This window comes from Talpa europaea (genome assembly GCF_964194135.1).
Source record: "Talpa europaea genome assembly, chromosome: 2".
Lineage (NCBI taxonomy): Eukaryota > Metazoa > Chordata > Mammalia > Eulipotyphla > Talpidae > Talpa > Talpa europaea.
In genome coordinates this window covers 117,806,332-117,832,349 of record NC_140068.1, presented here as the reverse complement: position 1 = coordinate 117,832,349, position 26,018 = coordinate 117,806,332, and the positions used below count along the sequence as shown (strand labels likewise).

The following is a 26,018-nucleotide window of genomic DNA, read 5'->3' as shown; positions in this document are numbered from 1 at the left end:
TCAGAAATAACCAGACAAGTCTGGAGGGAAAAGAGCAAAATCAAAATCAAGATAAAAGCTAACATTGCTCTCCTCCCCATGGGTCTCTCACCCACGTCTGTTTCAGGACCAAAAGGCAAACGCAGTTTCTTCACATGTCTCTCTGTTCCATGTGCCTCCTCCATGTCTCCTTCTGGCTCCATCCTGCTTCATTTCTTCTTCTGTCTCCTCTCCAGGTTCTTCTCTTCTCTTTAGCTCCACCCTCCTTTGGGTGGGGCGAGGGAACATTTTCCTGGGCACCACTCTATTACAATTGCACCTAGACTGGAAATTCTGCTGGAATCTTTATATTCATTTGCTCAATAATATATTTTCTCATCACTCTCTTGCATATTGGTTGGGTCTTGTGCTAATGTGTGATTTTTTTTTTTAAAGTAATATATTGTTCCACTAAGTTATAAAGTCAAGGTCCATGCAGGAGGCCAAATGCAAAAACCCACCAGGCAGCCCACCTGGGAACAGCCCACCAGGCTTCACTGACCCCCACCATGGGTCCGTGAAGTCCGCCCGGGGCGCAATAAATTTTCCCTTCCTTTGAGAAAGTTTAGCCTGGCTCTCCTTTTCTTTACCAGGCCAAACCTTTCATAAAGCTCTTCAGTATTCATTACACTGGAATCAAATTATTTATTTTTTTAAAAGATTTATTTATTTATGCATACAAGAGCTGGAGAACAGACCAGAGGTGTGGGGGGTGAGAGGATTCACCAGACACAGAGTGGGGAACAGAACAGGCAGATTGACCAAAGGACACTGCTGAGGGTAGCAGTGGGCTAGTCAGGAGAGGTCTGCTATGCCATGTGGGTTGCTCCCTGGCTGGCCTGGGAATCCAGAGCAGATTGAGGCTGCAGAGGCTTCTGATTACCTTATAGGTTGCGTCTTAACCCCTTGCGCCACCAGGGAGGTCCCTGGAATCAAATTATTTAAAATTTTTTTTTTCACTTTATTTTGCACCACAAATCCCAATAGTAAAAATAGTATTGGAAGTTGTCAAGTTAGTAAATGATGGAGAACAGACTGGAAAGGAGGTTCCCCAAGACCAGAAATCTGGCTCACACAAGGAGCAGGGGGTAGAAGGGATTAACACAGCCACTGACACAGATCTAGAAACCAAGATCCTTAGGCACCAAAGCCTAGATTACAAAACAGAAAATCCAAGCAGGTATCAGACTGCTGTCTAGAGCACAGGCCCAAGGGTAAAGATATGGAGATTGAGCCCATGGTGGAATCTCTGGTCGCTTTCAGATTCTGCACAGTTATCCATAATCAGCAACTAACCCAAAGGCTCACAAGGAGTGGCCCCTCCCCAACAGAAGACTGTATTAGTGCGGTCTCTGCACAGGCTGGGGTAGCACTCCCTCTGTCCACCTGTGACTCTGCAGGTGCCTCTTTTCACCAAATCTCTCCTCCGCAGGGCAGCAGCCTCCTGCCTGCCCATGACCTGTATCATGCCTGCACTTCTCTTCATTGACCTCCCTCAGTGGAGGCAGCTCTCCTCAAGGCCGCCCACTTGCAACCATGCAGGCCTCTCTCAGCAAACCTGTCCCTTTCTGGGCAGCTCTTCCTGCCCACCTGTGTCTATGCAAATATCCTTTACTCTTCTGTCCCTTTCCCTAATAAACCTTTCCCTAATAAACCTGAGCAGCCCCGATATAAAAATGGGTTGCCTGGCTGTGGGTTCTCACCTGCGCGCATAAAAGGGACTTATTTGTACTCCACTACAGGCACACACAAAAGGTTAATAAAAGGGAAAGGGACATGAGGAAATGTACAACTCAGGGAGAAAATAGGGAAATAAAGTCTTTAATGCGTCCTACCCTATTCGCCAACCTGGAAACATAAAGGCACTCTCAGAGCTGGCCAAGTGCTGCCAGCTGGCGGAGAGCCAAAAAAAGAGCTCCCCACCAAAGCCCACGTGTCTGGTTTTATACCAAACCTGGCTGCTTAACCCCACCCTGAGGTCCCAGCCACCTTCCCTTGGGTGGTGACGGGATTTGTCTTTCCCAATGTCCTGATGGCTTTGGTCTGGAGTGGGGGTGGGGTCCACAAAGCCTGTATGGAATTAGCTTTAGGACATCCTTTTCCCCGTAAAAAACCTTCCCTTTAAATATAACTAGTGTCTCTGTCTTGTGAAGAAACTTGCCTGGGGAACTCTCCACGTACTGCTGAAATGGGAGCCCTGGTGACATCTTTCCCAGAGTGACCCCAAGGATCCCTCACTCCAAACCCACTGACTCAAAAACTCCATCATTAGCATATCATAGGTTATTAGTATTCTTTTTAAAAAAGATTTATTTATTTATGCACACAAGAACTGGAGTACAGGCCAGAGGTGTGGCAGGTGAGTGGATTCACCAAAGACAGAGAGTGGGGAGCAGAACAGGCAGATCTACAGAAATCCACTGCTGAGGGGAGCAGCAGGTGAGGCAGGAGAGGTCTGTGGTGCCATGTGAGTTGCTCCCTGGCCAACTTGTGCTGCTGCAGCTACAGGTCACTTCACAGTGCTGATGCTTAACCCCTTGCGCCACCAGGGAGGCCCCAGGTTATTTATATTCTAAAGTAAAGAAGCAATAACATCTTTTAAAAAGGTTTTATTCTAGTAAAGTAAATATTTAAAGCTGTAACCCACGTAACAAAATTATACATGGGATCCGTAATAATTTGTGAGACTGAACAGAGTTTCTGAAAGAAAAATGTCTGAGACTTGCGGACCCAGTCCCTGGGCCTGGACTCAGGGACACGGTGTGACAAAGGTCTCTGAGCAGGAGAGGAGGGGGCGGCAAAGTCCCAGTCTCGGGGTGTGGCTGTCTGGGTATCAGTCCCCAGCGCGGGGTGCAGGGCTGGAAGGTGACTGCTGGGGATTCGCCCTCTCCCCTCGGTTCCGCTTCTGGGCTCACAGCCTGGGCGGGTCCTCCTGCCTGGATACTGGTGACTCACCCCAGGGCTCACTCCCCAAAGAGGCAAACGCCCCAGAAAATATGTTCACTATTTGCAATGACAGCTACAGTGATTTCATCCTCCTGGGCTTCTCTGACAAGCCATATTTAGAGAAGATATTGTTTTGGGTAATTCTGATTTTTTATGGCTTGACTATTACAGGAAATATGATCATAATTCTTGTCTCCTGGAAGGATCCCAAACTCCACAGGGAGGGGACAGGGCGCTCCCAGAGGCGGGAGCGAGGGCGTGAGCGGGCGTGGGAAAGGCGCGACCTCGCCACCGCCCTAGTTGTCCCCCCACCTCGGCCCCGCCCCGTCCTGGCCCCTTTCCGTCCCCCGAGACCCCAGCCTCCTCTGGCCCCCCGAGTCCCGGCCATTTTCGTCCCGCAGCCGCTTTTCACTCTCATTCGTCTTTCACCCACTTTCTGTCTCGTGGGCGCCCCCTGGGACTCGAGCCCCCGAAGGGGAGAAGAACAGGCCGGGTCTCCCCTCCCGCCCCCAGGCCCCCACTCCCTGAGGACTTTCTACACCGCGATGACCCGGCCCGGCCTCGGGGAGCCCCGCTTCATGGCCGTGGGCTACGTGGACGACACGCAGTTCGGGTGGTTCCACAGCGACTCTCCGGGCCAGAGTGCGGAGCCGCGGGCGCCCTGGGCGGGGCAGGTGGAGCAGGAGGAGCAGGAGGAGCGGGACGGGAGGACTTGGATCCTAAGGGACCGCATACCTTGGTTCCCAGCGCACCTGGACTCCCTGCGCGGCCTCTACAACCAGAGCGAGACCGGTGAGCTGGCGCGGGTCCGGGCCGGGTCAGCACCCCCATCCCCACGGACGGGGGTCGCCCAGGGTCTCCCCCTCCAGGCTTCTCTGCAACCTGCCCGGGAACAGCCCTCGGGACTTTCACCCCCTTTCATTCTGTTTAGTTTATTCCCGGCGGGAGGGGGCGTGGGCGGGGAGATCCCGGAGTGACGGGGCAGGGTCAGGGTCTCACACCTTCCAGAACATGTTTGGCTGCGATGTGGGGCCCGACAGGCGCCTCCTCCGCGGGTATGATCAGTTCGCCTATGATGGCGCTGATTACCTGGCCCTGAACTAGAACCTGCGCTCCTGGACCGCTGTGGACACGGTCGCTCAGATCACCCGGCGCGAGTGGGAGGCCCAGGGTGAGGCAGAGAACTTCAGGAACTATGCGGAGGGCAGGTGCTTGAGGTGGCTGCGCACATGCCTGGAGTCCGGGAAGGAGACTCTGCAGCGCACGGGTAAGAGGGGCCTGGAGGCCTCCCGGTCCCCCCCTGCCTGGAGTCACTGCGGGAAATGAGTCCTCTCTCTAGTCCCGAGAGGGGGGCTCCCCTGGGTTTCATGTTCTGCACTAGAGAGACTCCCAGAGACTCTGGCTTCTCCTGAAGGACAGGGAAGGGATCCCGTCTCTCCTGAGAAAGACAGACAGTCCCTGACATCACACCTCACCGGGTCCTTTTGACCAGGCGGCCTGTTTGAGAACCACGAGTTTCTCTCTCAGTCTTTTTTCTGGTCTGAGAACATTTTCAGTTATGTGATTCCTGCTTTTCTGTGTCATTCACCTTCCACCCAGGTCAGGAATAAAAAGTCTGTGTTCCACTCCCTCTGCTTCATCCTACCCTGGGCTTTCCTCCTCATTCCAGAACTTTCTTAGGAATAGGAGAATCGCACAGATTCCCCAGATTAGCCTGTTTTTTACAGTTTATGCTTCTTCCTGCCACACCAGTTGTCTTGTCCATTGTGAGGATGCTCTCATGAGGAGTCTTCAGTGTCCATGGAGGAAACACAAAATGACTTTTCTGATTTACCACCTCAGATCCCCCAAGGACACATGTGACTCACCACCCCACCTCTGAGGATGAGGTTACCCTGAGGTGCTGGGCCCTGGGCTTCTACCCAGAGGACATCACCCTGACCTGGCAGCGAGATGGGGAGGACCTGACCCAGGAGATGGAGCTGGTGGAGACCAGGCCTGGGGGAGATGGAACCTTCCAGAAGTGGGCGGCTGTGGTGGTGCCTTCTGGAGAGGAGCAGAGATACATGTGCCACGTGCAGCATGAGGGACTGCTGGAGCCCCAAGTCCTGAGATGGGGTAAGGAGGAGGATGTGGGCACTGAGGCTGTTCTCAGGGCCATCAGGAGCCCTTCTGGAGCCCTTCAGAGGGTCAGGATAAGGTCTGGGGCTCAGGGTATGATCTTCCCTTCCCTTCCAGTGCCCCCTCCTCAGTCCTCCATCCCCACCGCGGGCATCATTGCTGGCCTGGTTCTCCTTGGAGCTGTGCTCACTGGAGCTGCGGTGGCTGCAGCTGTGATGTGGAGGAGGAAGCACTCAGGTAGGGAAGGGAGTGGGGGATCTTGTCCACTGGGGGCTTCCATGTCCCAGGCAGAACTTGCCCTGCCTGTTTATTGGGTAGTGCCATCCACACACATGTGTTGCCCAGAGGGCATTTGCTCCAGTCCCCCCTCACCTCCTTTCTTCTTTTTCCCCAGTCCTGACCTGGGTCTTTAGTCCCAGTTCTGGAAACTTCCCTGTGGTGCAGGATTAGAAGATTCCTTTAGGCTTCTGACCTGACTGCTCCCTGGTCTCACATGATTTTTCTACCCACAGGGAGACAAGGAGGAAGCTACACTCAGGCTCTAGGTAAGTGTAGATCAGTGGTTTGACCCTGAGCCCCTGGGGACAGTGTAAATGGACTCCATGGGGGAGTCACCCTCATCTGTCCCTCCTGTGGTGTCATCTCTTACCAGGTTCCGTTTTGTTCTCAACCAGGCAACAATAGTGCCCAGGGCTCTGATGTGTCTCTCAGCCCCTAAAGCATCTTTTAAAATGAATGTGATGAGGGCCCTCCACGGTGGCACAGTGGGTTGAACGTAGTGCTGTGAAGCTGTCCGCAGCCTCCGCAGTGCAGGTTCGATTCCCGGCCAGCCAGGAAGACTCCCACTTGGCAGGGCAGACATCTCCTCTCTCGCCCGCTGCTTCCCTCAGTGCTTTCAGTCCGTCTGTCTGTTCTGCTCCCCACTCTGGTGAATCCTGATTCACCAGATCTGGTGAATCAGGTCTCTGGTGAACCCTTTCACTCTCCCGCGACTTGGGCCTGTACCCCAGCTCTTATATAAATAAAAAAAATTTAAAAAATGAATGTAATGAGGCTTCTGTTATTCACACCCTTGACAGCACCTGGTATTGTGCAGAGTTTGCATTTTCAGTCTCTCCTAGGTGTGATGGTGTCACTGTTCTTAACTGTGATAGTGAGCATTTGTTCATATTTTCACTTTTCTATGAATACAGTTGCCGTTTGTATAGAAGTTTTGTACATTTTTACAGATGAGGTGCCATTCATTTATTACACTATTTTTGTCCTTATTAAAATTGGGTTATTTCTTTCTGATCATTGAGTTTTCGGCATTATTTGTAGATACAGTCCTTTGTCAGATTCGTGATTTGCAAATGTTTCCCCCCAACTCTGTGACCTGAACTCCTTTACTGATGGGAAAACGAACACTGTTGCCCAGACAGGAGCATGGAGATACATATATTTGGAAGAGAAAAGATAAATTGCTAGGTTTTGAGCAGATACTGGCTGATTGGGGTGTTGGGGGTGGAGGGGAATGACTTATGCGTATCCTTGAGTGTTATTTAGATGTCCTTGTATGAGCATGAAATATGCTTTCTAAAGTAAATTACACTTCATTCCTCAACTTATAAAACTCTTCACACATCATGACCAAATCACGTGTTAAGACCAGACTGACACGTGGGTTACAAGTAATGGACCTGCTCGTCATAGTTGCAAAGTCATGGTTTCCCTTTGGGTTTACTCTGGTATTGTCCATTCTTGGGGTGTTGGACACGTGTAATGACCTGTGTCCATCATGAGAATATCATACAGAGGATTTTCACTGCCCATAGTGTCTTCTGTGCTCCAAGGATTCAAAAGCAAAAAGGAACCAGTGGAATCACATCAGACTAAAAAGCTACATAGTGAAGGAAGCTATCCTTAAAATGAAAAGACAATATCAAATTGGAGAAACTATTTGTACATCATCAATCCAATAAGGATTTAATATCCAAGATCTACAAAGAACTCCAAAACAAGAAAACACCTCAAAACAGAGGAGAGGAGCTAAATAGGTACTTTTCTAAAAAAGATACACATGTGGCCAATAGATATATGGATACAAGTTTATCATCATGTGCTGTCAGAAAAAATGCCAATTAAAACCACAATGAAGGCCTCCCCTGGTGGCGCAGCGGGTGAGCACTGGGCTGCGAAGCTGCCAGCAGCCTCTGCAAGCCAGTTTGATCCCAGGCCACAGGCGAGGGTCCCACATGGTGCAACAGACCTCACCTGCCCCTCCTGCTGTTCCCCTCAGCAGTGTATTTCTTCGACAGCCTGCCTGTTCTGTTCCCTGCTCTGGCTTTGGTGAATTCTCTCACCCTCCTGCGCTTCTTACTGTACCCAGTGCTTGTATAAATAAATAAATAAATCTTTAAAAAATAAATAAAACCACAGTGAGTTCCCACCTCACATCTGTGAGAATGACCCATTGAAAGGTGTGGAGAAAAAGGAACTCTGGCACATGGTGGGTGGGAATGATGTCTTGTCCTGTCAGTGGGCAGAATGAGGGGTTCCCTGGACCTTCAAAACTGCACACTCTACATGGGATCTGCCATCAGCTGCATAAAGACAAAACATACACTAAAGTGTAAGACCTTCAATAGAAAAGAACTTTAATACAATTACTATAAAATAGAGAATCAGTGTGCAATAGAGAGAGAAGAAGAGAAAGAATATAGTTAGTATAGTTCCCAAGTGAAGCACCCAAAGTTACCCGTCCCCTCATGGGTCAATGCCCAGCCAAACAGGCTGGGCCCAAAGCAGGCCCACTGGGGCCCGAACGCCTGCCACAAGGTTAAGGCACCTACTGGTAGAGACCCATGGGAAAGGGTCAGGAGGGGCCAGGCAAGTCTGGAAGGAAAAGAACAAAATCTAAATCCATGACAAGATAACAGCGGTCATTGTCAGCCTCCCCATGAGTCTCTCACCCATGTTTTTAATCTTTCACATGTCTCTTTCCATGTCCCCAACTCCATGGCACAAGTCCAAGTGAGAAGCAAGGCGTGGTTTCTTCTTCCCATGTCTCTCTGCTCCATGCACCTCCTCAGTCTCCTTTCCCCATCTTGCTCCATGTCTTCCTCCTCTTCCTTAGCTTCTCATCCCTGCTCAGCCCCACCTTTCCTTAGGCGGGGCGGTAACTTGGTACCTCCGTTTTCTATGGATAGCACATTGGTCCTGCCCCTATGGGGAAAAAAAAAAAATGAAGGTTCCTCAAAATAGACCTGTCATATGGTCAAGGATCCCATTCCATGGTATTTATCCAAAGAAGTTAAAACACTAATTCCAAGGAATATGCACCTCCTACAGTCACTGCGGCACTGTCTACTATAACCAAGCTATGGAGACAACCTAAGTGCCCAACGGCAGATGAGGGGATAAAGAACACAAGCTATACACACTATGGAATACTACTCAGCTGTGAAAAAGATGAAATATTAAATTTGCAACAACATGATAGATATGGATGGGATTATGCTAAGTGAAATAAATTTGAAGGAAAAAGTTATATACAGATGATTTCATTCATATTTGGAATATAAAGAAACAAAGTTGGGACAGATGAAACTAAACCAAAACATATTCTATATATATGACTGTAGAATTGAAGCTATCGCTGGGGGTAAGAGTAGGAAACAAAGTAGGAAGAGGGCCCGATGGACTGTAGTGAAGACTACGGGTGCCCTTAGGGTGGGTGTGATGTGGTAACAAACATCTGAAGAGATGTGACCCTTGCCTCTGAACACATGCAGTGTGTAAACCAATGCTAACCTCAACTGAATAATACAATGAGGGGGAAAAGAAAAGAAAAAGGTAAATTGTCTCCTCTATTGGTCACTGACCTCAGGACTTGGCCTTCGCCTCCTCACTGCCATGCAGGGTGAGGGGCTGGTTGCCCACAAGGGCAGAGGCAGGAGGTGCAGGGACTCCTGGGGCTGCCCAGGCACTGCTGAGTAGAGACACTGCAGAGAGGGAGGCTCTGAGGGGACCAGAGACAGAGGGTCAGAGTACCCCAGTGCTGAGTGAGGGTCTGGTTCCCAAGGAGAGGGGAATGTGCGCATGTGTGTGTGTGTGCGTGTGTGTGTGTGTGTGTATAACAAGAATGACAGGGTACACAATATAAAATGATGGGAAGTCAATTAACATCAAGCCCCAGAATAAAGTAATTCAAATTTCACACAGTGTAAAGAGTGTCAGAACAACACCCCAATAAATACAGTTCCATGGAGAAGGAGCTTCTGAGTGGGACTGAAAAAGCATTAGACCTGCAGAAGAGGAGGAGGTTTATGGTTGGCTTGAGGTGTAAGGAGCTGGGCAGGACCCCTCCTCCTGTCCTGGCCCCTGCTAGGATGTGGTGGCATCTTCACCCCTGACAGCTCACTCATTACCCGAGTGTTAACATTATCAATGGTCCACTGCATTCCCAAGATGTCCTCCTGAAAGCATCCCCATTGCATAGTCCCAGCCTCTCTGCCTCAATCCCCACCCCCACTGCAATTCTCCAGGGTCTCACCTATAGGGGCGGAGATACACTTCAGAGCACAGGGACTGTGGCTGCCTGGGGGAGAACACAACAAAACTTGGTGAGAGATGAGACCACAGGAGAAACTGATGAGAGTGACTCTCTCATGGGCTCCATCTACGCCATTCCCAGGGCTCAGGGATCCAAGCCTTGACCACACTTACTTGCAGCCTGAGTGTAGCTTCCTCCTTGTCCTCCTGTGGGAAGAAGCATCAGGTGAGACCAGGGAGTAGTCAGGTCAGAAGTCCTAAAGGAATCTTCTAATCCTGCAGAACAGGGAAGTTTCCAGAACTGGGACTAAAGACCCAGGTCAGGACTGGGAAAAATGAAGAAAGGAGGTGAGGGGGGACTGGACCAAATGCCCTCTGGGCAACACCCGTGTGTGTGGATGGTACTTCCCATTAACCAGGCAGGGCAAGTTCTCCCTGGGACATGAAAGCCCCCAGTGGACAAGATCCCCCACTCCCTTCCCTACCTGAGCACTTCTTCTACCCCCTCACACATGAAGCCACCTTGTGTCCAATGAGCACCTCTAAAGAAAACCGAGCTGGAAATGAGGACCACGGCAAGGATGGAGAACTGAGGAGGTGGCACTGGAAGGGAAGGGAAGGTCAGACCCTGAACCTGAGGCCTTGGTCTGACTCTCTGAAGGTCTCCAGAAGGGCTTCTGATGGCCCCGAGTCAGCCTCTGTGCCCACATTTCCCTCCTTATCCCATCTCAGGACTAGGGGTGCTATCAACCCCTCATGCTGCACATGGCATGTGTATCTCTGCTCCTCTCCAGAAGGCACCTCCACAGCTGCCCACTTCTGGAAGTTTCCAGTCCCCACTGCCCCCGCCTGGTGTTCACCAGCTCTGTGTCCTGGGTCAGGTCCTCCCCAACTCGCTGCCAGGTCAGGGTGATGTCATCAGGGTAGAAGCCCAAGGCCCAGCACCTCAGGGTGACCTCATGCTCAGAGATGGGGTGATGGGTCACATATGGCGATTGGGGGGCCTGAGTAGGAAGAAATGGAATTTTAATGCTTTTTGTTTCCTCCATGGACACTGAAGCAGCCTCATGTGACCATCCTCCAGTGGAGAGAACAGTGTAGATGGAGGGAGGGGCACAAACCCCAGAAACCAGCCTGGTCTGGGAGTCCGGGAGAGCAGGTGAGAGCCCAGGGTGGGATGCAGGTCTCTGAGCATTTTGTTGCTGACCTGGGTGGAGGGTGATGACACAGACAGGCAGGAGTGAGATCTCCAAAAATGCTCTGACCAAAACACAAGATCTCGAGAGAGAAACTCGTTGCTCCTAAGATGGCGCCGGTCAAAAGGATCCAGTGAAGGGTGATTTCATGGGTGGTCTCCCCTCTTTCTCAGGAGGAACTGGATTCCTTAACTGTCCTTCAGAAAAAGTAGGAGCCTCCAGGCCAGTCTCCATCCCAGAGCTGGAAAACGTGGCCGACAGCTCCTTCTCTGGCCAGAAGGGGGCGCTTCCTCACCATGATTCCATTTCCCTGCGGGGTGCGCGCCTCAGGGAGATCAAAGGCCCCGCAGCCCTCTCACCTCTGAGCTGCGGCGCCTCCTTCCCTATCCCCAGGAGTCTGGGGGCCCCTCCACGCACCCGCCCCCATGCTGCTCCCGTCCTGCTCTGCCCGACCTTCCCCCTCCCCCTCGCGCTGGGGAGCTGAGCCGCGGGCCCGCCGGGTCCAGGCGCGCAGGTCCCCGCCCAGGGCGCGTCCCCGGCGCCGTCGTGGGGAGCTGGTCGTGCCCGCGGGGGAGGCGCCGTCGGGCCCCGCGGCGCAGCCCAGTGTCCTCTGGATCGTGGGAGACCCTGAGCCCGCCCTTCAGTCACCCCGTGGTCTCCCGCCCGCACCCGATCTCCCGCCCTGAATAAGCCCAAACTTAAATGAAACCTAAAGGGTGAAAGTCCCGCGGGCTCTTCCCTGGTCAAGGGGCCTGGCAGGGGCCAAGGCCTCAGGGGTCATGGGGGCCCCGAGACTAGGGGTGGGGGGTGGGGGCGGGAGCCGTGACCACCCCCACCCCCCCCACCCCCCCCCCCCCCCCCCCCCCCCCCGCCATCCCCGGCCAGCACTACTCCCTGGCCTGGCTCTGGCTTGGACACTTTGAGCCTCGGCCTAGTGTCTGCTGAGCCACGTCTCCTCGCCAGACCCTCCTGTGGTTCTGGTTGAAGTCTATGAAATAAATGTCTACAGCCTCACACAAATATGTTGGAGTAGTGTTTTCACATTACTGTGAATATTCCATTTTGATACTAAATTAAATCTATACAGGTGGTATTTTCTCCAAGGTTATTTGCAAAGTCCTCTCTTGCATAAAACTAACTGCAGTTAGTTTTAATGTGTGATTTTTTTAAAGTAATATATTGTTCCACAAGTTATAAAGCTCTTCAATGTTCATTACACCGGAATCAAATTATTTTAAAAAATTCGTTTTATTTTTCACCACAAATCCAAAAAGTAAAAGTAGTACTGGAAGTTGTCAAGTTAGTGATAGGACACAATTTTCCATGATTCTAGTTTTTTTCTGAGCACTTATATTTGGTCAAGGTGAAGTTACTGTCAGTTAGCAATTGTCAGTTGATTTTCTCAAAGGAGCACACACTCATTTTCAGGACAATGTCTGCTCATTAACCAAATCAAATAGCCACAGATTTTGTCATTCATTCCTTCATGTGAAGTCGGTATTGCCTACAAAAAAAAAAGAAAAACAGTCTAATTCATCTCATGCAAATATTTTCCTTAGCACATGGTAATTGGGGACTCAGCAGGAGTGTTGCATGTGCACTTGCCTGTCATCACATCAGGTGCTGTAAAATGTGGATTTGAGGATGATAGAATAATGATAATTTTTAATGCTTCAACCAAGACACTTTGAAATGAAACTGGCTTGGAGTTGTGTTTCTGAGGTAAGTAGTCGTGAAGAATAAGTGCAATTAGGAATATAAGCTCCATTTTTAGTAAGTTTTACCTCAGCAGATGGCAAAATAGTGAAAAAGCCAATGGTGTCTAAGTGGCGTTTTGAAAATAGTTTTGACCTCATGGCTCCTGTGACAGGCTCTGGGTGACTTCAAGGATTCCACAACCACACTTTGAGAAATGCTTTTCTCAGTGAACCGGGGAGCATCTCCCAAGTGTTCTCTGCCTTTGCCACCTCCTCACTTCCCAGCATCCCTCTCCCTGGCTGGCTCCTGCCTCCCCAATCTGCCTCCCCTGCAGATGCAATGGGGAGCAGAGAGAGGACCCGGAGACGTGGAGCTTGCTTTGTCATGAGAGATGGACAAGGAGTAAAGGTGACAAAGACACATGTAAACCCGACCTGAGCCAAAGGCTGGGAGGAAGGAGCGTGTTTATTATGAAAGTAGAGCAGTAGGAGCACTTCTATTATTTTAAATAATATCAAAAGATGTAAAAAATATATTAAAAACAGGGCCTCACTGGTGACATAAGGTTTAAGTCTGAGTGCTATCACTGCTTAGAACTGAGTTTGATCCCTGGCCAGGGAGCAACCCACATGGGGCAGCAGACCTCTCCTGTCTCACCCACCACTCCCCTCAGCAGTGGATTTCAGTGGAATTGGCCTATTCTGCTCCCTACTCTGTGTCTGGTGAATCCTCTCACCCTCTGCACCTCTGGCCTATACCCCAGTTTTTCTATGCATAAATAAATAAAAATGAATCTTAAAAACAAACAAAAAATTACATGCAGCATCCATCTCAGACCCAGCAAACAGCAGAGGCTGGAGACCCAGTGGTGGTGCAGGTGCAACAAGACACAATGTGGGACTCAGTCAGCTGGAGTCAGGCTTTGTCATCAAATGAGTTTGATGTCAAATTAGAGAGGGTCAGTCCACCATCCAGCTGTCAGGCCAGAAAGTCTGGGCTGGTCTGCAGCCCCAGCCAGTAGTCAGGCACCACCTGGGAGACTCAAGGGATAGCTTAAACTAGCCCTTTGTTTAATTTTTCTATATCTATATCTAAGTGACATATTTGTCTTTCTCCTTTGGGCTTAGCTCCATCCACGTTGCCCCAGATGGCATGAGTTTATGTTTCTTGATGAGTAGTATCCTATTATCTATGTACCATCCCTTCCACAGCTCGGCTACTGTAAATAGTGCTGCAGTGATCAGGGGGGTGCCAGTTTCCTTTGAAGTAGTGTAAGGTCCTCTGTGGGTGTGCTGGCACCTGCCGCCCTAAAGGGAGCCAGAGTCTCTGAGAGCAACTGCTTATTCTGCGCAGGGGGTTCCAGGAGGTTAGAAGTTCTGCAAACAGAACTTTTTTATTTTTTTAATTTTATTTATACAAGCACTGGGTACAGTCAGAAGCGCGGGAGGGTGAGAGAATTCACCAGAGCCAGAGTGGAGAGCAGAGCAGGCAGAATGAAGAAGTACACTGCTGAGGGGAGCAGCGGGCGGCAGGAAAGGACTGTCTCACCATGTGGGACCCTCACCTGTGGCCAGGGATTGAACCGGCGCTGCAGAGGCTGCGGGCAGTAGAGGCTGCAAGCAGCTTCGCAGCCCAACACTCAACCACTGTGCCGCCAGGGGAGGCCCCCAAGGTTGTTGTTTCCAGAGCCTGAAGTCTCTTGCAATTGTGCACACGATTGAGAACCACAGTGATGAGTCCCCTTCTGGGCACTATCCTTCCATCGGCTCTAGCCTGTAGGCCCCTATCGTATGGGTACTGTATTGCTCGAGCCCATGGTTTTGGCTTTGGGGCTTTTTGGCAGCCCTCTTGTCTTATAGCCTGTGCAGGTGGGTGCCACTGCGGCCTATCCTGACATCCCATCCTCATGCCCTGTGAATACCCTTTTCAGTTGGGATCCCAGCCGGTGTCAGAGACACCAAGGGTTAAAAGCTCTTTATGAGTTGCTGGACAACACCAGCAACAAACAGCTCTTTCAGACATGAGGTCCAGAGCCTTTGGTGCTCCTATGAGGTGATGTCAGACACTGACTGGAGGCCCCATCTCTGACAGAGGTCTTCATCCTCTCTTCCTCCCGCAGAGGTTGGCTACTGGATGCTGCTTGTCTTCTTTCAGCTTCTGGCCCTCCTTTCTTCGGAGGCCAGGAACAGAGTCTTCCCCTTCTTTCTTTGGAGTTTGGAACAGAGCCCCTCAGCTCCCTCTAACCCTGGCTTATATCACTCTTCAGGGTGTCCCAACATCAAGTCTGGTTGGACTATTTTTCTTTTTTTGTGCAGAAGAACTGGGGTATTGGCCAAAGGTGTAGAGTGAGCAGAACAGGCAGACTGAGTGAAACACACTGCTGAGGGGAGCAGCTGGCAAGGCAGGAGAGGTCTGCTGCGCCCTGTGGGTCAGATCCCAGCCAGGGATCAAACTCAGGCAGTAGTGGTGATGGTGCCGAGACTTAACCTCTAGGCCACCAGGGAGGCCCTGGACCATCTTCATCCTTGGCTGACTGGACCACCTGATTGGTCCTGCCCATAACCCAGGAAGCATGCAGAAAAGGGCAGTTCTGAAGAGCAACTGCTACAACGGACTTGTGGTGGAGCAGCAGAGTGGAGACCACCGCTGCTGCTGGCTCCCGCCACCAAGTCATCTCCCAGATCTGTGCCCAAAGATGCGGGGGACAGTCACAGGCCCCTCTTCCTGAGGCAGGCACTGTGGGACTTTGCCACCTGCCCAGACCCCTTCCCTCACCGAAGCAGAACTGCTTTCTAGTGCTCTCTGAAGTGAAGGATGCGGAGGCTCAGCCCTGTTCAGTGAAGCGCGACCCAGAGCCAAGTCTGGAACCAGGATGTCTCCACGTCTCCTCGTCTCTCCCCTACTGGCTCATGCCTCCAGCAGGGAGGTGACCTGCAGTCCCGAGGAACCCACCACTCCATGTCAGAGCCTAGGGCACAGGTGGTCACGGACCTGACAGGACTGCAGGGTCCTCAGTGCTCCCCAGCCCTGAGTTGGAGCCATCTCTGTCCCGGCCTAAGGACCTCCCTCCCGGAGGCCTCCGAGCCCTTCCCAGCTAGCGCAGGCCTTACCAGCTCCTTCAGCTCTGCCAGCTTCTCCCGTACCTGGCCGAGTTTCATGGCCAGCTCGCTCTTGGTGTGTTGCTCTGTTTGGAGGGAGCCGGTCATCTCCATACTCTGATGGGCCAGGACAGACAGAAGTAACAATGAGACGCCACCCAATACAGCTGGAGACCCAGAGCTCGGTGTCCCCTCCCACATCAGGAAGAGGTCATCCCCAGCCCAGGGCACCCCAGGCACCTTAGCTTCTTGCCAAGCGCTCTCTGGGCTCCGAATCTGATCATCTCCTGCACCCACCCTCTGCCCGGGACTCCCACGTCACCCGCTCTCCACGGGGATGAACACTGCCCACCTCAACACATCAGTCTCAAAAGCCACCCCTCCAGCCTCCAGACCCTTCAGAGCCAACTGCTCCCTCAGTTGCCACATCCCACCTTGCCGCCTAGCAAAGTGTCTGCTGCCAAGGGCCCATGGGAGATGGGTAAGTGTCCAGTTGATTTTTAAAAGACAACGGGCAAAATGTCCCAGTCACTCATCTCTGGTGAACCTCACGCACTTGCACTTCTGCTACAAAACTCACCTTAGTCCTTGCACCTATAACAAAAGCCCCCTTTCTCCTAAGCCTGCATTTCCCACTCCTAAGCTAAAATGAATTCATCACTTCGGAAAATCAACTGCAGTGTGGACTGTTGGTCTTTGCGGGACATGCCCAGAGGGCAAGGCCCGTGTTTGGGGCGGGGGTTTGTGGCTCTCCTAGTAGGACGGGCCCCTGAGCATTCACCCTGGAGGCTTGGAAGGCCCAAATCTCACACCCCTGCTCTGGAAGCTCTTCCCAAATGACCTCTCATCCTTCACGGTGTATTGTATCTTCTCCAAAATGATAAAGATGTGCGGGAAGGAAAACAACGATCAACCAAGCAGGTGAAATCGCAGACGTGGACACACCGAGGGTTAATGATGGCAACATAAAATCAGCCAGAGGCCAAATACCTCAACCAGACAAGCCTCGGGCATGCACGCTGGGAGAGGCCAAGCCAGAGAGGGGGTCTCGGCACGGCCTCACCTTCCTCCTGTCCAATGGGGGGAGGGCTACCCCATTGGAGCGGTTAAGGTCGGACACAGCACCTGCAGAATGTCCTGAATCTACAGGAGGTGAAAAGAGAAAAACAAGGGCAAGGGGAGGAAGAGAAAAGCGGCTTAGAGGAGACAAGAAGGTCAGAGAAGGAAAGAGAGAGCAGCTCTGGACGATGGATGATGGAGACATGGTCGAGGGATCATACCACGGCCTGTGCCTTCTTTCCAAACGGCCACTCACCACCTCGCCTGAGGCAGGAAGCAACATGAACCAAGAGATGATCAAAGCTACCAAATCAGTCTGGAAGACACTGATCTGGCCCAACAACTTCATCTTCCAGTTGAGGAAATTGAGGCCTGAGAAGGACGTGACTTTCCCTGGGATCACCCAGCAAGTCGGTGGCAAAGACGGACTCCCACCTCAGAGGACACCTAATCCCGAGCACCCAGGGCTCATCTGTGCCGCCCTAAAGGGAGAGGGTGTCCTCATTGACTGGCTTCCCCTTGAGGCTGGGGATGAGGGAAATTGCCAGAGCAAGAAGTCCATAGCGACGCCCTGTACTGAAGGCTCACTGCGCACCAGGCCCCGCACGAAGGGATGAATGCACAATCCTCTCACGGATGCTGCCTAGATTTAAGTAGAGCTGTAGCACCCTGACTCACAGGTGGACAAAGAGCTTAAACAGTGTCGCCCCAAATCAGATCCCCAGCAGAGCTACGGAGAGGCCGCACTCAGACCCAGGGTTCTTACCCACTTCTTTCATGCTCTTCACCTCTCACTCAGCTGCCCCTGGAGCACCCCTCTCCCAGCCTGGCTGAGCAAGACTTACATACTTACAACCACTTCCAGTGGTCTCTTGCAGGAAGCCCCATGATGTTTTTCCTTTGGTAGTCTCTCAACTGCGGAGAGGAAAAAGAGAGTTGAGGCTCACGAGAATGGCAAGCCCCTGTACTCACACCCCACTTTACAAGTTAGATTTGCCATCTGACGTCATGCCACCAACATCTCCACCAGGTGCTGTGAGTAGTCCCCCCATCCCATCCTCCCAATGACAGAAGAAATGGACTGATAACTTGGTTTAAAGAAAAAATGTTTAGGAATTTTCACTCAGTCTTCAGACTCGAACACTGGGATGCCATGAATCAGTAGCTGCCAGCAGGCAGCGCTGCTCAAGCTCCTGCACCAGTGGATGCTGATGGCAGGAGGCAGTGAGGGGACAGCCAGGGGCACAGCCAGGCCCATTTCAGAGCAATCTGTCACAATCTCACATATGTCTGCATACGTGCATTAACACAGAAGGCTTTTTTTCCTCAGGAGACTCAAGCAGAATTGATGCTTCAGTCGCCTGTTTATCCTGTGGTGAGCTGAGCAACCCATGTTGAGACGACTGGGGGAAGATTCCCAACTGGGAAGGTCAGTTTGCTGGGGTCTGATCCACAGAGGGTAAACAGATCACTCCAAAGAGCACTGATTGGGGGGCACTCTGGCCCCAGGGTCATAAAGAATTACAATGTGAGATGGAGAAGTCAGACAAAAATTGGAAAGTCTCCGTGGAGAAGTAGAAACCCCGCAGAAAACCAAACTAAACAATTCTTCCCAGTGTCTCCCAGAGCAGTTGCCAGCGTTTCAAGTTTACTAGGGAAGCGTAGGCTTTGTAGGCGCTCAGTGTTTAAAGGTGGGGTACAGTACAGAGCAAGCGAGCCTGAACCCTCTCCCGGGGTCGGGTCCCATGGTCTTGGGTCCCCTTCAAGTTGGTAATCTGAAGCCACAAGAGAAACCTGAAAGGGGGTTAGTCCTGGGGGCTGGGGCAACAAATTAAGCACCCAGCTCTTGATGTGACATAAGGATGGTTCCCAGGGATTGTGACGTAGCTACTTTCCACCCCTTGCCCCTCCACGCACATTCGCCGCTCCTCTTTGTCCTGGGCCAGCCCATTTATGAGAACCCCTTCTCTAGGTGCTGCTCCCTCATTACTGCTCTCTGGTCTGGCAGAGAGCCAAGGGGGTGGCTCAGGCCTGGTTATGAGGGTCTTCTGCAGGGATGCGATAACGTGGGTGGAGAAGGAGTTGGTCAAAGGTGGTAGGAGACATTTCCTGAATGTGAGCCTGTGTGAATTTCAGGAGGCAAGGAGCAAAAAGAAAAAAAAAAGTAAAGTCATCATTAGCATTGGCCCCAAGAGTGGGAGGAGCCATGACACTATAGGATTTTGAAACCATGTCAGCGGGGAATTGGAGCCCCCAATTTCCCTTTCCACGTCTTTGCGTAGTTTCATGAAGGCTTCCACATTTTGTTCTACAATCTTTGATTCATTGATACAATAACAATATTCTTCCCTGAGGAACAGGCAGGTGCCCCCCTTGTTAGTCGTCAACAGGTCCAGAGCCCGCCGGTTTTGGAGCATGGCCTGTGCCAGGGAGGGGAGCTGTCTTTGTGATGATGCTAAAGACACAGAGGTTTTTTCTAAGGAGGGGTAGATACCTTTAACCGAAATGTTAGAAGTGCAGGAAAGAAAGCCGACAAGGGCATCAGTTGGATAGCAGGGGTAGCTGTGATTGGAGTCCCATAGGGGGACTGAGAGTTGGGGAGTCTGGCAAGCAGCGTCTGTAATCTTGATCATAGTGGTATTGAGATGAATTGGAGATGCTGCCAGTAGAGGCCTCTGAAGGGAAGCACAGAGGAAACAAGAAAGGTATTAGATCCAAAAGAGTTATGTAGGAATAGTATAGCGTTTTGTATTTTACGAATCCAGGTTGGGGGTGTCTCAGTCTTTTCTGATGATGTTAGCTGATTTTGTAGGACTTGCTCTGAATGGAGGATGTCCTGGGAGACTTGGACTGTGGCATTTTGTGTCGGGACATAGTCCCTTGAGATGGGAAAATGTTGCCACTGTGTAGGAATGCCAGCCCGTGTACCCTGTGGCTTGGACTCCCTGTACCCAGCGTAGGTCCCAAGGACCTGAAATAGTATAGTTAACTTGATTCGTATTGAAACCCGTATTATGACAGATGGAGAGAACATTCGGCCTTTGTCTGGAAGGTGCACTGCACATGACGGGCAAGGGCACCTCCCATATTCTTTGTAGGTATTCTTGCAATGATAAGGTTTGATGGTAAAAGAAAGAAAACATGGTGTTCATAGTGTTGTTCATTGATGAAAGAGTTAGGGTGAGAGTGATGGGTGCTGTGCATCCGGCCTGTGGGCATCCGCAGTACCCACCAAGTGGGTACTCTCCGTGGATCCTGAGACAAAGGTCTCCCTAACTTTGAATTTCCACACATAGGACACTGAGCTAGGGGAGATTTTGACAAGAAATGCGCATCCTAGTAGGACCCAGGTTACAACATACATACTGTTTGTCTTCGGGCGCACGTTTGACCCGAGAGAGATGGTGCCAGCAGGGGTCTCCCAGAGGTGTTACCGCTATAGGCGTGATGAGAATGACTGTGTGCGGACCAGTCCATGGAGGCTGCAGTGGCTTTGGCTGAAGCGGTTTGAGCAGAACTTGGTCTCCTGGATGCAGTGGTGGGGAAGGTCAGTTGAGGAGGTCGAGATTCGGGCAGGACTGGGTAAGTACCGGTCTGCGTGTTCCTGGAGCAGTTGCAGAGCTCTCAGGAGAGTTTAGTCAGGTGACCCTTGATTAGCCCATTGGCGCGCTCCACTTTCCCTGAGGATTGTGGGTGGTGGGGAATGTGAAGCTTCCAGGTGATACCCAGAGCTGCGGAGACCTGCTGAGTAATCTTTGAGATAAAAGCTGGACCATTGTCAGATAGGACAGATGTGGGGAGGCCAACGCATGGGATAATGTGGTTAAGAAGGGCCTCGGTTACCCCCTGAGCCGTTTCTCTAGCTGCGGGGAAGGGCTTGACCCAACCTGTTATTGTATCAACCGTTGTGAGCAGATATTTAACTTTTTTGTGAGTAGGGAGGTGAGTAAAATCAACCTGCCAATCCTGTCCGGGTAAGTGTCCACGCAGCTGGTGAGCTGCAGAAGAAGGAGGTTGGCGAACTCCCCCTTGAGGTGATCCACGAGCACCGGTTTGACGATGGGAACACAGCTGCCAGACTTTTGCATTCAAGGAGGGGTGGAAGAGCAGACTCAGGATTTGGCGTTCATTAGGTTCTAAGTCGGAGTGATGGAGGGGACAGATAGAGAGAGAATAGGACCAGGATCTGCAGCAGAGTGAGTGGTGGGAGCCCTTGTTGCTGCATCAGCCTTGTTATTCCCTGTGGTCACATAAGAATTGTCCGTGTGGTGTCCTTCACAGTGGATAATGGCAACTTCAGTTGGAAGCTGCAAGGCCGCTAGAAGCTTAAGGGCAAGTTTAACGTTCATGATGGGGGACCCCTGGGTGGAGAGGAACCCCCTTTCCTGCCAAATCGCAGCAGGACTGTGAGCCATAAGGAAGGCATATGTTGAATCCGTATAGATCGTGACTTTCTTATGGTTGCTGAGGGTCAGGGCCCCGGTAAGTGCTCTGAATTCTGCCTTTCAGAAGGTGGTTCCCCCGGGCAGCTTTCCTGCCTCGATGACCTGATCGAGGGTAACCATGGCCTAGGCAGCCCTCCGCTGACCTCGCGCACCTTCGCAAGAGCTGCAGTCTACAGACAGAGCCCAGTAGGCAGCTGACAAAGGGGAGTCGGCCAAACCCAGTCTGGAGGTTTGCATTTCGCCCAGGATTTCAGGGCATGAATGAGCGGCAGAAGGGGGGCCAGAGACAGAAGAGGGGCTGGGTTGAGAGAAGTTGACTGAGTGAGACTCGCCAGAGGGTTTTCGATAAAGAGCACGTGGAAGGCCTGTGAGTGGGCAGGAGGGAGAGTGGAGAGCGGGCGGGGAGACAGGAGGGCCTGAAGGCTGTGCGAGGAATGTGCTTGGACAGGTCCTCCCAGAGTAAGTTTGAGGGGTTCCCGAATGAGTAGAGCTGCCGCCGCCAGGGCTCTAAGGCAAGGTTGCCAGCCCCTGACGGTGGGATCCATCTGCTTGGAGAGATAAGCGACAGGACACAGGGCTGGGCCCAGAGGCTGGGAAAGGCCACCTGCCGCCATACCCCTATGTGCGTCTGTGCACAGGAGAAAAGGCTTTTCTGGGTCAGGAAGGCCAAGGACAGGTGCCCTAAGGAGGATATGTGTGAGTAAAAGGAAGGCCCTGCAGACCTCCCCGGGAGATTGGAGACGTCCTTCGAGGGAGGCTTTTGCTGTGTCGTACAGTGGCTTGGCTAGGAAAGCAAAATTAGGGATCCAGTGACGGAAGAATCCGACCAAACCTAGGAAGGAAAGGATTTGTTCTGCCGATTCAGGGGAGGGAAGGTCCCGGATGGCCTGTTTGTGGTCCACCGTCAGCTGTTTGGAGGCAGGAGTTAGTGGAAGACCCAGATAGACGGCTGTGGGAACTGAAAGTTGGGCTTTGGACGGGGAGACACGGTATCCTTTTGAGCCCAGGAAGGTGAGGAGTTGTGCAGTGTGTTGCTGAGATTGTGGCAGAGAAGGTCTGCAGAGAAGGAGGCCAGCAACATATTAAAGGAGAGCCCAGAAAGGAGTTGGACTTACCTGCTACCTTGACTGTTACCCTGGGCTCCTTGAAGTCTATCGGGGTCGATGAGTCCGGGCCTCTTCAGTCCTCAGCTGCCAAACCGAAGACCGCCGGTGGCAAGAGTTGCAGGGGCTGGAAGGACTGGTCCACCGCAGCCAGGCATGGAGGGACAGTCACTTTTCCAGTGACCCTGGACGTTGCAGATGGGGCATGGTCCTGGCAGGTGTTGAGGCATTGTCTGGTCCAGTGGCCTTCTCGACCACATTTGAAGAAGGCTCCCAGCGGTGGTCGGTTGGGGGCCATGGGGCCCGTTGTCGTCCTCTGTCGGCCGGCAGGCACTGCGGTGGTTGAAGGAACATGGCCTGGCAGTCTCAAGGCCCTACCAGGGCCTGAGCTTGAAGCCCAGCCTTCTGGAGACTACGGGGTTCCCTCTCTGCCCTGTCCTGTTCCTTCCGGTTTTTAAAAACTGTCAAGGCCATATTCAGCAGATCCTGGATAGGGGTTTGAGGACAGTCCTCAGCCTTCTTTAAAAAAAAAAAAAAAAGGTTTATTTATTCATTTACACTAGAACAGGGGTCCAGGCCAGATATGTGGGAGGGTGAGAGGATTCACCAGAGACAGAGTGGGGAACAGATCAGGCCGACTGACGAAATACACTGCTGAAGGGAGTAGCGGGCGAGGCAGGAGAGGTCTGCTGTGCCATGTGGGACCCTTGCTGGCCGGCCGGCATGGAACCGGCACTGCAGAGGCCTCGGAGAGACTCACAGCGCGGCGCTTTGCCATCTGCGCCATCAGGGGAGTCCTCTCAAACTTCTTAAGCTTCTATTAATGTCAGGAGCTGACTGAGATATAAAATGGGTAGCCAGAACTGTTGAGCCTCCATTTGAGTCAGGGTCAAGCCTGGTATGGCGCTGGAACGCCTCCGTCAGGCGACTAAGGAAGGCAGCAGGGTTTTCTGAGGCAGACTGGGTGATCTCCCTGAGCTTAGCAAAATTTACACTTTTGTGCACAGCCTCTTGGAGACCAGCTAGGAGACAGGTAATAAAATGGTCTTGGTGAGTCCTGCCCTGGGGGCCCTGCCTGTGTCAGTCTGGAAGCCCCACCCCAGCTCTGGGCTGGGAACTGCTGCAGAGCCTGGGGCCATGGTTGTGTCAGTCACAGGGACCTGATCTGCTTGGTCTTGGGCAGACCTAAAAACCTGCTCCCTTTTGTCAGAGGTCAGGGTGGAAGAGAGGATCACATGTAATCATGACAAGTAAGGTCACAGGCTTGGGTAAGACAAGGAAACTCTTTGGTGTAGGTGGTGGGATTGTTAGTGAAAGAACCTGGAGGCTTTTCAGTCTGGGAGAGACCAGACAGAGAGGAAGGACCATGGACTCTAACTCCTCCTTCAGTCCCTGCCACTTCCCTGAGGGGACCCAGAAGAGGACCACCCAGAATGGGTGTGGTGGCTAGGAGGTGAAAAAAAGAGGGGAGGCCGGATTGGGGAGCTGGAGGAGGTGAAGACTGAGAATCTAGAGGATCAGAAAACGTTGAAGAGGGTCCAGAGAGGGGAAGAGTGAGAGGAGTCTCAAGACTTGGAGAGTGTGGCAGGTTTTCAGGAGGGAGGGGCTGGAGGGGGGCACGGGAGCACAAGAGAAAGCAAGCCTGGCCCTAAGGGATCTCTGACCATTTTCCATTGCGGTGACAGAACTCTTTAGGTCTGTAAGGATGGAGAAGTCAAAAGCGCCATGCTCGGCCCGTGGGAGCCATTGTCCAATTGGTATTGAGGCCACGCAGCGCTGCAGTAAAAGATGAGACGCTTAGGGCACATATCTGGCCTAAGCTCCAAGGGACCGAGGTTTGAGAGAAGGCATCTGCCGCGAGGGTGATAGATAAGCTTCAGTCAGAAGTTGGCTCTCAGAGAGAATTTGATTCCTATATTGGTCACACACACACTTAAGTTCATACAGGCAAGCCAACCCCAGGTTCCCAAAGTACCTCCGACTGAAGACAGCCACTGAGACTTGTCTTACCCGGGCCTTCCACCTAGGTGGATGTTCTCTGGCTGTGGAAGTCTCTAGGCTCGAGGACCTGCAGTGCAGATGGTCACGCAGGGTGTTGAGCTGATAGGCCGCTTGTGCCGCTGTCAGGGAGCAGGCCGTCAGGGAGCCTTCGAAATTCATGCTGGGGGTGCAGCCCCCATCCCCCTATGTGAGCTTGCTGCTGGGGCAGGGCAGCTGCCTTGGGAGCTTTGGAACCGGATCCACCACAGGGCAGAGGAGGTCTGACCCCTCCTCCTTATTGTGGCAACTGAGTCGCCTTCAGGAAGGCTCAGGTTGTCTGATGGCTTTGGAAAGCCTGAGGGTCCAAGCCACACCCTCGGCCCGCAGCCACCTTGCAACCAGGCAGGCCACAGAGCGCCTTGCCTCCATGCCTGCTGTTGCTGTTCCCGCCAGCACAGGGCCACGGCAGTCCCTGTGCCCCAGGTGAAGCACCGAAGCCCGCCTGCAGGCCCGTGGACCTGGGCCTGTTGTTCCATAGTGTCACTTCTCCTTTTTCAGCCAGGGGACCTCAGTGTCGGCTGACCTGGGCAAGTCGGCTTCTCTGAGTTCTACCCAAGCTGGTCAGTAAAACTTCCCCACAGACCTGCCTGCCCCCGCACCCCTACACTGATGCTGGCTCTTCTGCTTTTCCACACCAGGAAGGGCCCAGCCTCACCTACACGACCTGTGGTCCCCCAGCCAGCTGAGGCTCCCCTCTTAGACTTATAAGCCTGTGGCCACTAGCATCTGGCCTCCTGCCCTCCCTGCCTCCCCAGGGTCCATATGGGTAACTACTGTGCTTTCTGCCCACCCCAGGGGGCCCCCGGTGCTCCCTCCAGCCATCCTCTCAGCTCTGCCCTCCCTGGGCAAACAGTGGTATTCCCCTGTCTTTCTCCATCAGAAATGGTGGAGTCACGTGGGGCCTGAGGCCGCCTACTCCTGACACTAAGGGTGACCCTGGGCTGGCGGGTTGAAAGACAGGGGAGCAGAGAGGAGGGAGCCGGAGGGGGCTGATCACATGTCTGGCACAGGGGTGCACTGTCTCGTGTGTGTGAGAGGCCAGCGAGTGAGCAGGGAGAGGCTCCAGCTCCTGCTCCTGCATCCCCCCTCCCTGTCCCCCCTCTCCTCTCATCCAAAACCCCTGCCCACACCCTCCCCTGCTTCGTCTTCCCTCCCCACCTCCCCCCCAGCGCTGCAGCCCAGGCTGCACCTGCCTTCCCAGCTCTCCCCCTTCTCTGCCCTCCCCCGTTTTCTCTCTGCTTCTCTCCAGCTGCCAGCTGATCGGGTCAGGCAAGTCCATCCCATCCTGAGAGCCCCAGGGCCCCCTTCGGCCTCTAACCAGACCCCTCCTCTTCCTGGGACACCTCTCTTCCCGGGCCTGCCTGTGTGACTGTTCTGTGACTTGGCCCCCGGCCCCCAAGCCTCCCCCTTCATCTGTGACTTTAGTCTGTTGTGGTGGTGAGCTGACACCCCAGGCGTGACCTCGGTGACTCTTGTGCCTCCTCGGTGGTATTGTTCCTGCCCTGCTCTATGCATGTCTATAAATACACGGCACACACACACGTGCAAGCGCGCATCTCTGGTGCTGGGAACCGCTGGCTGTGCTGTCCTTCTGAGTCTTGTGGCCCAACTACAAGCAAACACTGTCACCCCAGCCACCCCCGCAAACACGTGCCGCCTCCGACGAGCCTCCCTGCCATTCCCTGCCTGTGCACAGTCAGCCCCCCCAGCCACCTTCCTGCCCCTTCCACGAGCATGGGGGTGCTGCTCCGGCAGCTTTGT

At 52.7% G+C, this 26,018-nt stretch overlaps 1 protein-coding gene and 1 pseudogene across 2 annotated transcripts in view; both read left to right on the top strand.

Moving 5' to 3' along the window:
- Positions 1 to 3,509: 3,509 nt before the first annotated feature.
- The window catches only part of LOC311188285 (class I histocompatibility antigen, Gogo-OKO alpha chain-like), a gene marked incomplete at both ends in the record, with an annotated part of 222,670 nt that continues 200,161 nt past the window's right edge, over positions 3,510 to 26,018 (top strand). The window contains one exon of the mRNA XM_084259420.1: positions 3,510 to 3,756. Within this exon, the coding sequence (XP_084115546.1) occupies positions 3,510 to 3,756 (247 nt within the window). The remainder of the gene's footprint in view (positions 3,757 to 26,018) is intronic.
- LOC311167654 (class I histocompatibility antigen, Gogo-OKO alpha chain-like) overlaps positions 3,908 to 26,018 on the top strand; it is a 220,523-nt pseudogene continuing 198,412 nt past the window's right edge. The window contains exons 1-2 of the transcript in view: positions 3,908 to 4,231; positions 4,807 to 5,082. The product of the transcript in view is annotated as a class I histocompatibility antigen, Gogo-OKO alpha chain-like (transcript). The remainder of the gene's footprint in view (positions 4,232 to 4,806; positions 5,083 to 26,018) is intronic.